The sequence below is a fragment of the Excalfactoria chinensis genome, chromosome 8 (assembly GCF_039878825.1).
Source record: "Excalfactoria chinensis isolate bCotChi1 chromosome 8, bCotChi1.hap2, whole genome shotgun sequence".
Taxonomy (NCBI): domain Eukaryota; kingdom Metazoa; phylum Chordata; class Aves; order Galliformes; family Phasianidae; genus Excalfactoria; species Excalfactoria chinensis.
Genome location: NC_092832.1, coordinates 6362967 through 6376174, shown reverse-complemented (window position 1 = coordinate 6376174; position 13208 = coordinate 6362967). Strand labels below are relative to the sequence as shown.

General features: G+C 38.8%; 1 protein-coding gene across 1 annotated transcript in view; it reads left to right on the top strand.

Annotated features, from left to right (window-relative positions):
* NR5A2 (nuclear receptor subfamily 5 group A member 2) overlaps window positions 1–12990 on the top strand; it is a 69480-nt gene extending 56490 nt beyond the window's left edge. The window contains exon 7 of the mRNA XM_072343320.1: window positions 12676–12990. Coding sequence (XP_072199421.1) covers window positions 12676–12923 — 248 coding nt within the window. The 3' untranslated portion in view covers window positions 12924–12990. The remainder of the gene's footprint in view (window positions 1–12675) is intronic.
* The last annotated feature ends 218 nt before the right edge of the window (window positions 12991–13208 follow it).

Genomic DNA, 13208 nt, shown 5'->3' with positions numbered 1-13208 from the left:
TCACATATACATTTGTGCCTACTTTGGAAGTACTTCTGGAATTTTTGTCCAACCTTCAATACACGTCGTAGATGTTTAAGATACAAGAATGTAATTTACATGTAACAAATATATCGTTATACAGAATTTTTTAGCTGGTATTGGCACGAACACTTTACATCAGCGATTACTTTTGTTAGACAAAGTTCCAAGAATCACTCATTGAGTATATTTAAATGTGAGAATATTTAAATAAATGAATGAATACACTTAATTTTAATAGAGACCACTCTATATTTTTCATTTGGACATATACTTAAATGCTTTGCAGAGGGAGAAATATGCTAAATGAATGCAACGGCAAAATTCACTTGACTATCGCTGTAACTTATGAAATACTTTCTATACCGGAAGGAAAACACACATTGCAAAGACTCTTACCTGAAAGGCTGTTTGCTACTGTCAGCCATTCATTGGAGACACACTGCAGACACGTGCCCCATTCCCCTGTCCTTCTCTTATCCCTTTGATGTTTATGCCAGCTTAGACACTGGATGGGAAACAGAGGCAATGGTTGTCTCTAAGAGAGGAAAAAGAGAGAACTGAAACTCTGCAAAGAAACACTGAAAAAATTAGTTGCAGGAGAAATGAACAAAAGCCAGGAGAAGGAAAGAACTGCAAGAGTGGTTGGAGAAGAGAGGTAGAGAATAGGATACCGGGGCAGAACAAGAACCTAGAAGGGGGAAAAGGACAGGAAGGAAAGAGAAACCACAGAACTGTGATCAAAGCCAAGTGAGAGAGGGAGAGGGAGGAAATAGTGGCAAACAGGAAAGAAACAATGAAAGAAAAAATCAGAAACCAACTTTACAGGTCAGCCTTGAACACAGCTGTGATCATGAATTGGGAGTCAGAAGGGGACTGCAGAAATACTCATTCCCAAGCTCACATCTTGGAGCACGTCCCACTGACTTATGCTGGCAGGAAAGGGGAGGGGAGCAAAAACTGCAGCTCCTCAGGCTCTGGCAAAGCCACTACTGAGGCCGGATGAACTTCATAGAGCAGAGGTTCTCCCTACTACTCTGGGCCTTTGCAGAGCCATCGAGAATGGGACAAACTGAAAAATATAATGTAAGTCAGAATGCAGCCCACATGGCTTCCAGAAGTTTAGTCTGCACACAGCCATTTTTGTAAGGAAATTTTAAGAATTCACTATGTAATATTATTCAAGGATTAATAAGGAAAATCTTACATTTAGAATCATCCCCTGTTGATGAATATCATAAATACATTGCACAATACCTCTGCTTGCCAGGTGAAGGGAAGTCTCAGGAAGGAGATGAATTTCAGCATCAGAAAAGGGAATAACACGATAACAGTATCTTTCTCCTCTCCCGACACCAAAGATTGTAAGAGATCAGTGGACTGCTCAGGATGAGACAGATGTTATCCTGTCTTTCAGTAAGGGAAAAACCATATCCCAAAACAGAACACTGTTCTTCATGCTCAGCCTGAGGCAGGCTGAATGGGTGGGTTGAGAAAGTCATTTCCTCTTGTCTATGAGCATCTCTCCAGGGAGACATTTGGTGTTAGAGAATGGAGAAACTGGAAAGGTTGAAAAGGACAGGTATCATACTCACATTCTCTAAAGAAGTGCTGGAAAGCAGTAAGGCACACTGAAAGTATTCTTTCAGAGAGGAACACTGCCAAGAGGCTACTGCGGGACCGGAGTCCTCTCAACTGCCCACCGTGTTCCAGCTGGCCAGTTCACTTCTACCCATCATTCCTCTTCCCTTTCTGTTCTGAGAGAGGAAAGTAAGAGCCCATAATAAATTAAAACTGTAGAAAAATACCGGAGTTGATCCAGGGAGTAAAGAGAGAACAGAGCAATTAAGAACCTTCCTGTTAAACCCTCACTAGGCATACCTTAACATTTTGAGTGTGCTGTGCCCCTCAAAAACATGGCAGAGAGAAGCAGGCACTTAAAAGAGCTTTCAATTACTTACGTGCCTTTGGCGCCCTTTCAGGATGCTGTGGAGCTGGAAACGGCTGTGGTAAAGTTATTTTCTCTGCATTTGCCTTTCTTGACAGAACAGCTCCAATATTTTGATCTCAAGAATAATCAGGGCTTTTGTGTTTCCTTTTCAACTAACTGCAGACTTTTGCAAGTTAAAAATTAATGACAACTTCTCTTCCTTTTTTTTTTCCTTCTCAAACATAACCCTTCTGCGCTTTCCTGAAAGTAAAGCATCATTTTCCCTACAACCTCTAACTGTTAATCTAAACTGCTTTCAGACCATTCTTTTGCCCTCTTTCTGTGGTAAGGCACAAAATGAATTCCACCACAACAAAACAACTCGCCTCGTGGAAACCATTATTCTGAAGATGAAGCATTGTGTTGTGTCCTTTACCACTATTACCGGCAGTCAGTCTGTTAGAACGTATTGGGCGATTATAGGCTGGTCTTTTCAGAGAAAGCCATGGGTTTCAAGTTAGCAGTAACCATCTATCAATTCTTGAGATTATGCCATGATTTACTGTCACAGCATCATGTATTCTCTGATTTTCTGCCTGCTATGAAACATTGTGCTTTCCTTTTCTATTGATGTATCAACTATAATAGTTACAAGCAGCTACAGAAAAATCAATAGCGAACTTTCATTACTGAGCACATAAAGAGTACCATGCTGTGAGAGCACCTAGCTGTTAAATAGTCACCAGCAGTAAGGTACACTATAAACGTCTGTTATTTTGGTCCAAATGAGGAATGTCTGAATTTGAAACATCCAATAGCAAGGATTTCTGACATCACTGGATTCCATGTCAAGTTTTTCAAGTGTGTGATTTTTTTATCCGAGTGTCAGCCTTGATTTGTCTTTTCTGTGCTGGGATCTCCAGCTGACCTAGGGAATGAATATCAAAATAACATATTGCTGGGCTATCCTTCACTGTAAGCTCGTTACGTTTGGCTGGACAGAAGTAGTAAGAATTGTATTAATTTTTATTGAACTAGACTATATCAAGTAAATTGACTGATTATGGTGAACAGGCCAACAATATCTGTGTTAATCTCACAGAGGTTAAAAAGGTACTACAGTATGGCTGCAGGCTCAAAGGAGCTTCTTGGACTGTGCACTAAGAAAAACTTTTCAGTACATGGTTGGAGGGGACAGGGAAGCATAATTTTTGGTTTCAATAAGTTTATTTGCCAGTGGAAACACGTGAACTTCAAATTAATGAAGGTAAACCAGGAATGCCAAGAACAAAAGTGAATGTTAATGGGCATTGCTCTGAACATGTTCAGGCCTATGGCATCCTTAAGCACAGTGCTTGCAGGGCGGGCTCTGCTGCAGGAGTCAGTGGTTACCTTGGCTCTTGGAGACTGTGCTGATTTACTCAGTTTGTTGCTGAATACCTTATAGTTTGAAAACCTGTGCATTGCCATGAAACTCAAACATTGGGATGGACATGTGTACTTACATGAACTGCATCCCGCGACATCGTCTGTCATGGCCACAAGATTAGAGGAAAGCCGCGTTACTTGCCCTGGACATAACGTTTAGGAAAATTAACCTTTAAGGAAAGAAATCCAAAACAGTACTAGAAAAACTGCAAAAGCACACAGAAATCTTGTAATAAAAAATGAGAAATAAAATAGAAATTGCATTCCAAATAGCAATTCAGTCCTGCCCATCAAGAAATACCTGCAGGTGGGGAAATACCCTGCGTTGCATAGCATAGGAAGGCCTCGCCACAACTGCTCTCAACAAGTGGGCACTGATTTCAGTTGTGGTGAATCTGAAACTCAAAATCCTTCTAGAGAGCAAGCAGTGAAGACAAAATCCACAACCTAATCAAATAAAGTATCAGGGGACTCAGATGAGAAGCATCACAGAGTGTCACCATAGCTGGAGATATTTTTGTTTGGGCTTCTTTTGACAAACCTCTCCCATAACACAGCACATAATGCAGGACAATATTTGAGAGGAACCAAACTCATCAACACATTTCATCTAAGCTTGCAAATTTTTATCAACACTAATTATGTGGCATTGAAACAGTATCTCAGAGACAACAACTTAAATGTGCCAAGGACCTCAAAACTGCAGTTTGGTGTTACACTTACGTAGTGAACAGCTGTAAATATCAACAGTGGATTCGAGCTCTTCCAAGTAAAAAAAAATCAAGTGTTTGGCTAAAAGAAGTCATTTCTACTGTAGTTCTGCCATAGGGCTTTCAGCAGTGAGCAGAGAGAGACGGAGAGCTGTGGTATCGTTCTGTACCCCTCCAAGCAGAACAGCACTAAAACACCTTTACTTTTCCTCTTTTAAAGAAAAAACAATGTAACAGCTTCCACTCCTGTGGGATTTTGGATATAAACAGAAGGAAAAGCACAAAGAAAATTCACCAAGTAGTAAAAAGGTGGTCTGAAGTTCTGCTCCTACCTATAAACCACTATAATAATATAATTGGCTGGCCTAACATTTTTAATCAAGTTCAAAAAAGTTTGCAATGTAATAATTAAATGCAAATACAGTCGTGATCCCAAAGACCAGAAGAATGCCTTTAAGCTAGTATTTATAACAAGAACTATTTGACTGAGCTGTCGTGTAAATTTTATCATACCTGAGGCAGTTTTCCTCAGTCGATTAGCTGAAAAGCTGAATATATCCTGAGGCAAACCAGACATCTAGTACAGGCTAAATTCAACTACTGGAGCTTAAATTTGGCTTAATATATCCCCACTTGGATCTGCCTGTTTAATTCTCTTTCATATGATAACGTTGGTTTATTCATAGTCTGGACTTGCCACCTGAACAAACTGTACCTCATATCTTATTCTAATGAAATAAGAAAACTTTGCAAAAACCACAAAAGTTCCTGACTGAAAATCAAATGCAAATTTGGGATTAAAAACTGTTTTGTAAAGTGACTACAAGATTAGTACAGAGAGATTTTTCCCCTAAGGAGCACTGCTTTTTATGATCATGCATTTTTTATACTCTGTAGAGACAGATGGGCTTTATAAAAGGATAGAGCCTGCTACTCAAAAGGGTTTCAGTGGCAGCTGCACTTCTGTGTTTTAACCTCAGTAGAAATGTATATAGAATATTTTTCCAGAAAATATTTATACTACTTCTTTTAGGACTATACTCCCCTTTGGTGTAGTTCCAGTGACAGCAGCAGAAATACCTCTGAGATTCATCTAGTCCATTATTCCTATTTTAAGCAGTACTTGAGTAACAGAGGAGGAATAAGGAGGAAAAGGATAGATAACGTCTAAACTTCTCATGACTGCAAAACACAAATCTGATAATTCAGAGAAGTTAAAAACGTCTGAGCAAAAGCAAACTTTAACTAAAAGGAAGCATATTTCTAAACTTTTCATTCCATTTTGTTTCTGCACATTCAGCGCCTTCTCATCCAAACACCAGACTGTTCCTTGCTCCTCTTTCCATTATACTGCACAGCCGTTTATTGCAAGTTGCATACAGCACCCTTTCTGCCTCAGTTCATAACTTCAAGGATTTTGTATGATGTCCCTATCACCATTCACAGAAACTTCATACATATTTATGGCATTTTAAACTATTCACACCCTACAAATTGTAGACACTGACAGCCAATTTCTATAAAATATCAACAATCCTGTATTGCTCATGCATTACTGAAGATTGAAATTATGTTTCAGAAATTAACTTGGGAAACCACTTGGTTCATTACATTTTCTGTTTATTCTTATTTTGTTAATTCTTATGATAACTCTTATTTTCTTGTTTTCTCAAACAAAATGCTTTTTCTCTGGTCACTGTGTAATACGAAACTAATGGTAGGGCTGCAGGTCTGCCCACATTTAAACATGCATATATTGAAGCCTGCTGATATCATGATAATTACTTTCTTAGCTGTTTTTCTCAGCTGTGCTTATTCCAACTGAATGTTCGAAATACAGTCATTTCTAGCCCATGCATATAATAAGGACCTGGGAATAGGTGAGGGGTTAGGAAAAATTAGTCTTAAGTGATGTTCTTTCTTAGTTTATCCATGAAATCTTCCCTAAATCATTTCAGCCCCAGCTTATCAACACATGCCTGCATACAAATACAGTCACGGCTATATAGGACAGAACTTGTCCCTGAAAAGGAGACTTGTGTTGACTCATTTGTTCTAGAACTGATCTGCAGGCTAACTTAAAAGTCATCATATCAAAAACACAAACAATCCTGAAAGCAGGAACCAGAAAGCCATGTTGGACCAGGCAGTTGTCTCATCATGTCTCACACCACCAACTGACAACCAGGCTATAAATTTGGGCTTAAGCCCTTGCATTCTATCTTTCACAGCACTACAGCTTCAACCCAAAGACTGAAGCATACCTCCAGAAAGAACAGCTTGTAGCCAGCAATAGCTAAGATCACTCTCTGGAGAGGTGGGAGACTCCACTTTCTTCTTTGAATAAATTCAAGCTTAATATTAGGAAAAAGAATCTCTCTGAAAGAGCAGTCAAGTGTTAGAATACGCTGTCCAGGGAAGCAGTGGAGTAACCATTCCTGAATGTGTTCAAGAAACATGTAGATGTGACACTGAAGGACCTGGTTTAGTGGACACGGTAGAAACGGGTTGATGGTTGGACTTGATGACCCTAAAGGTCTTTTCCAGATTCAGTGATCCCAAGATTCTGTGAAATTTCTGTCCTTCTGCACCTGCAAAGAAAGCAACAGCAACTCTCTTATGTGGAACCTAATTACATCAGTGAATGCTAAGCATGGATTAAAATACCACCAGGCTACATTCAGTTCCAGCTAGGCGGAGCAAAGGGTTAAGCACATGCTCCATAGTTCACCTAATGTAAGGATAAGTCTGGAACATCAGAAGAAAATTAACTCCAGGCATAGTAATTTTAAAATTACGTGGTCCTGCAGATAAGACATTTCTAAAATAAAGCACTTGCTGTGCAACAACTGCTTGGATCTTCTGTATCTTTGTCCATCCATGTCTCCTCTGGGATAACCTGCTCTCTCCATTGGCTCTCCACAGCCCTAGCTGTGTTCCTGTACCTAGCCCTACTTTTCCTCATGAGCCCCAGTGCGAAGCACTGGACTTCACATTTATAGGTGTAGCTGCCTATGAACCATGGGCTCAGGACTTGTGAGTAGCTCTTCCTCCAGAAGAGGCCTGACATGATCCTGCTTTGCTGTGTTTCAGTGACTACCATATCACGTGTACGCCAGTTGAAACATATAAGAGTGTTCATTCCTGCGTTGCCAGGATGAGAAGCAGGTGGAGATTTTGTTTGTTTGCTTAACTTTGAAGTCAGTAAACTCTCAGCCTGAGCTGCTGAAAGTCAAGCTGTTTTATTTTCCTGAGTGCTGACTCAGTTAGTAATTACACCAGTCATAAAGACTGAAGAGATCAAATCAGGTTTCGTTCTTTGACTTCACTGAGAGTGCAAGAACAGAAACAACTGAAATTTAGTAAAATATTTTCACAGTTCTGTAAGGAGAATTCAGATAAGTAGTCCCTAGCTCCTTTTCCATTGCAGAGCTAACAGTAGCCAAAGCAATTATAAAATTATTTAATGAAGTAAATAAACACAGGACCTAATAGAGATAAGAAACTGATATTCTCAGTACAAATCTGTCGTTTTATAGTCTTTTTGGTAGGGAAAAATATGCCTCAATATTTTAAATACCACTAGAAAGAAGCCTGTCACTGTGAAATAACACTAAAATATGTTTTAGTTGATTTCTGAATTGTTCTGAAACAAACCAAGAGTCCACCAAGATCAAATACGGGGCATGGAATAGCATTTGGACTATGAATTACAGACTCTTTTCTCATTAGCATCTTATTTTTACCATGGAAATACATTTTATTTTATCTAACACTTACCTACAAACTAAAAACATTGCTACAGAATAATTAAATTAAGACTTTCAAAACAGTGTGCTCATTATCTGATGTTACGTTCAACTCAAGATGAAAATTACTTTATGACCCTCATAAACAGTCAGAGATAAATTTTTACACTGCTACAGCTTAACCACTGCCAGAGAAAGAGCCCTTTAAGAACAGGAAAAGTTTTCAATGCATTTACTTCAGAGCTGGGAATTTTAAGACATATGTGACCTCAGTTGCTATAATGTAAAAGTTTTCCAAGTTTTGGGAAGTGCTGAGTATAGCACCTTACAATTGATTAGTAAACACATCTAAAATAATTTGTTTCCCATGCCTTCTAAGTAAACAATATTCAGTACAAACAAGCTCTAATAAAATCAAGGGGAATTTTGCAATAAGGAGTTTATCTTTAACACAAATATTCCTTCATTACAGTAGTTTGCTTGTCAAGAAAACTTAGACACGGAATGTTGTATATCTGCTTTCATGGCAGATGTGCTATGCTGCTCTTGTTTAAACTACAGAGAATCATGAGTAATTTTCAAGCTAGCAGTTATCAACCATTACTTCTCTTGCTCTCAAAGATTTCTTTATCACATATCAAAATTTACCAAGAATATTTCCAGTCCAGCTGGAAAAAAATAGACCAAATACTTGGAGATGAGTTTGAAGGACATCCTGGCCAAAAGATCCTGCCAGAGTTTAGAAAACACCATATTTTATCTAGCTATACTTTTTTGACCATTCCAAAGAGTTGCTAAGCATTGAGGCCTGTTGGGTATTAATAACATCCGTTAGCCTCCTTACGTGGGTAGGGCTGTCCCCTTTCAAGGAGAGGAAGATGAGCCTTGGGCTGGGATCAAGTCTTACTGCCTGGAACACCCATTTCCAGTCTTCCAGGACTTCTACCCTCAGAGGATCCTGAGCATAACCTTATTTCACCTTTACAATACCATAATTTGCAATGGTGCAAAATCCACAGTGGAAGCTGATGTATCTCTGTGTGCATCTGTTCCTCGTTTTACATGGACAAGGTGCCTGATAAAAGTATGTGTGCAGTAAAATTTAACCAGCTTTCTCTGGGATGTATTTATGCTGCTCCTAAGGAGTTACTATTTTTCAGATTTAAATCTCTCATTCTCTTTCATTTTGCTTTTCAGAATTCCCAGACCAAAGGAATCTCTCTACAGATTAATACACCACCAAATTTTCAGTATTTCATGTTTGGAATATGAGAGGGAGAAAACCTCTCTGAAACCTCAATATTTTCCCCTCTAAAGACCAGACCCATTTTTGGCAAAAATATGCAGAAGTGTTCTTGTTGGTCTGAATGTTGCATGCAGTTTCAGCTTAAAACACAGCTTTATAGCAGATGTATAAAATAATCAAAATTGGGAGATTTGTGGGAATAGTAGCACATTCTTATAGTAAGTGCAGAGCAGATCCTGACACACTATATACTGTTTTTGTCTTAATCGTCAAAAGTAAGCTATAGAGAACAAAACATTCTTTGTTTGACAGAAAAGCAATTGCTATTTCTTGTAAAACATATAATATATTCCAGAAGACCTAAGGGTTTACTTTCCAATAAGGATAGAAATAGATGTGCGCCCCACTGTGAGCTTGCAGTAAGGCTGTTTCATGTAAAAAGTTCGTAATTAGTCCCTGAGTGAATAAAGTAGAAGAGATAAGAGACTGATACTTACTGTAAGCAACACAAAACACTTTTTCTAGCTGCTAGGATTTAAGGGTGTGTGGGTGGGAGGGGGGGGAACTATTCCTACTCATTTAACTTACAAGTGTCTAAACCCTGGAAAATTATTTCTTGCATTAAGCTTAAACATGTGTACTTTAAATTGTTACTAGCCAATATAAAGATTGGTAAGAGACACTGCAATTCCAAAAAGCAGACAGGAGCAAAGAATTACACGAAAGCACAAAAGACTGATGTGTTGTATATCAGCAGCAGATTTCAAGCTCATTATACAGATCTGACTTCATCAGAGTTGCATCAGCATCACCTGGTGTTTTGCCAGTTTACCTCCTTAGCGCTCAAAGGATCCTTATCAAAAAGGAAATACTTGGAAAAACTAAATCAAGCACCTTCAGCCAAAGTTAAATAATAGCTGTCAAGAACAAAAACAAACCCAAAGCGCATGAGAAACATCCGCAACAAAAATAAAAATGTAGTTAGATAAAATCACTGTCATCTAAGAATTAAATTGGCAATCTTGGTTACACCACAAGGACCTCACTCAAAAGACACAACTGGTCATCAGGTTGCCTCCATACCATCTCTGTCATGACTGCACTGCCAGAGAGATCAACACACAGATGAATTGTGTAATGATGTCCAACACTGCAGTCACTTAGACCATGAATAATCCGATTCAGTATGGAAAGAGTAAGGAAAATTCCTTGCATTCAGACTGATGAACTAACACAACCTTGTTTACAAACATCTGATTCTCATCACAAATGCCAGGAATACATTAAATCATTTCCTCTGGCTGGATGCGGCATAGAAGCCCCAGAACTACTTTTTGTTTACTGTTCATGTTAATTGTACTTATCTTTAAATCTGACTCTAATGCTTTTGCTGCCATACAAAAGTATTTAAAGACCTGTTTAAAGTTATTTTGAAGTTATTTTTAGCAGGAAAAAGGTTTGACATGCTAATTCTGAAATCATTATACAATTTATCTTCCTGTTTAACACAGTTTAACTCCCAGTATAGGCCATATTTTCTGGAAGAACTTATGTTCTGCCAATTCATTCATGATTGCAATTTGCCTCTGAAAGTAATCTATTAAACATAATTATAACACTCAACTTTTAAATCAAGTCACACTCACTGCAAAATACCTTAGGAGCTTTAAGTACCTATGTGAAAACATAAACAGTTCTTATAAAACATCCAGAGTAATATATGAAAACAAGATTTACCAGAGACTGGAAAAAAGACTTCAGATAAATAAGTGTGAATAGCTCAGGAGCCATGCACAGCAGCTCTGAAATTTCCAGTTCCCCTCACTCTGGATACTGAAATTTCATATGATTTCACTCGGACAGTCATCATCACCTACGTACTGCTCGGGAATTCTTTAATGTCAGATAGCAAAATTCAAGCAGAGGTCATGTCCTGACTCCCAAGCGAGCGGCATCAGATTCAGGGAGCCACTTGTGTCATTTCCAGAGCGAAACTGGGACAGGAAAGAGGCAGACAGTAATGATGAAAGGAACCATCCACCCTGCAGAAAGCCCATGAAAGAGTGCAGCTAATGGGCAGCCGGCAGCAAGTACAGCATGCTGCAGGGAGCCTCCTGCTCCAAGTCTGTCCATGCTATCCAGCTCTGCCATTGGGAACCATGGTTTCCCTCCTGTTCTCTGATCCTGAGGAAAAATGTTTGCCTCCTTCAACCATTTCCCTCTTATTCTAGCACAGTTATGAGCAGGAACCATAAGTTCTATTTAAAGTTCTTCTAGGAAAAGGTGCAGTTAGATCCAACTTACACAGCTTTCCAGTGTAATGGATTGGGAAACCAAAGTGTGTTCCTATTTTACAAAGGAAAACACTCATTTCCCCTGCATTCAAAAGCTGGGATTTACAATGAGCCAAATTCTGCCAAATTCCCCCTCTCCCTTGCTCAAAGAATATCCATATAGGGACACATTTGTCTTTATTCAAAGAGAGTTTGCAGAGTACATATCTTTGTACTGCTGCGCTCTAGCATTACAAGAAACTGTACTGGAGCAGGCTGCCCAGGGAGGTTGTGGAGTCTCCTTCACTGGAGATATTCAAGACCTGCCTGGATGCCTACCTGTGCAACCTGGTCTTGGGAGACTGCTTTGGCAGGGGGGTTGGACTTGATGATATCTACAGGTCCCTTCCAGTCCCTACAATTCTGTGACTATGATTCTGTGATTTATCCCTGACTGCCATTTCCATAGCTGAAACTTCCTGTGTAGGAACAGAAAGAAGATAATCAAAGAGAGGCAGAGTGAACAAATCTTGCCTGAGAACTGATGTAAGCACCCATGTTATCCAATACCAAATAAAATTAGCACGTTGGATTTCAGAAAGCATAGTCAGGCTAAAGGGCACCATTCTTATCTGGTATTCCCCCCAAAGGACAATGATTTCAATTTATAAAGATCATTAGTCAATGAAATATATATTTTAGAGAGTTTCTAGTAGGGAAGATTATTTTGGCAGTCACTGGAGTGTACCAGATGGTTCATTAACATAGACTAGACAAGTCAAAGGCTTTCAGAATCGTTTAGAAAATGTCAAACAGAAACAAGAACCCTGTCACTTTTTATTAGAATTAACTACATCATACCCTGGACACAGATTTCACCTTGGGTCAGAAAAATTAATACAGAATTATATGAATTGTGTAACATACTAGGTTAAAGATAGGGCTTTCTCTTGGGACTCATTTGCTAGCAATATATCATGGTCTTCTACTTTAGGAATCCTCAACCTTTCTTTTTGTAAGATATGAAAAGAGCTGACCTTGCTCAGACTCCATTGGTGTCTAATTGATTTGAGGTATATGCAGAATTTCAACAAGACACTCCGCTAAAGCTCTTTTGTGATCATTTTCCCAGGAAAGATTGCAAAAGGGTTCGCTGAATATTCAGCAGCTTGTAGAGTATGCTTTAGTCAGGAGGAAAAAAAATAACAATACAAAAAACCCACAATATTTAGCAAAATGTTGCCTTAGTAAGCCGTAATATAAATGCAACTCAACTGTTCTTACTGTTTTTGTTGTTGTTGTTTTAATTACCATCCAGATGTCAAAAACCTAGAGAACTTCCAGCTTGTGGAGGGTGTTCAGGAACAAGTGAATGCTGCTCTGCTGGACTACACAATGTGTAATTACCCACAGCAAACAGACAAATTTGGGCAGCTTCTCCTGCGACTACCAGAAATCCGGGCCATCAGTATGCAGGCAGAAGAATACCTCTACTACAAACACCTGAACGGAGATGTTCCGTGTAATAACCTTCTCATTGAGATGCTGCATGCAAAGAGAGCATAAATTATAACCATTAGAGCTTCTGCTTTCAACGAAAAAATATACTCTGAACTGCTCCAAGCAACACTAATTAAAATGTGGTTTTAAGACTTTGCAAAATGGTATAATAATCAAATACTAATAGTAAATAAGTGATGTATCAGGGTATTTGTATTGCAAACTGTGAATCATATGCTACACATCCCCAAAGGAATCTCTATAGGACTTTATAAACTGGAGAGAAGTAAACTTAAAAAGTGGATACTATCACCAATGCCAACATGAATAAGGACAGAATGATTCTTGTAT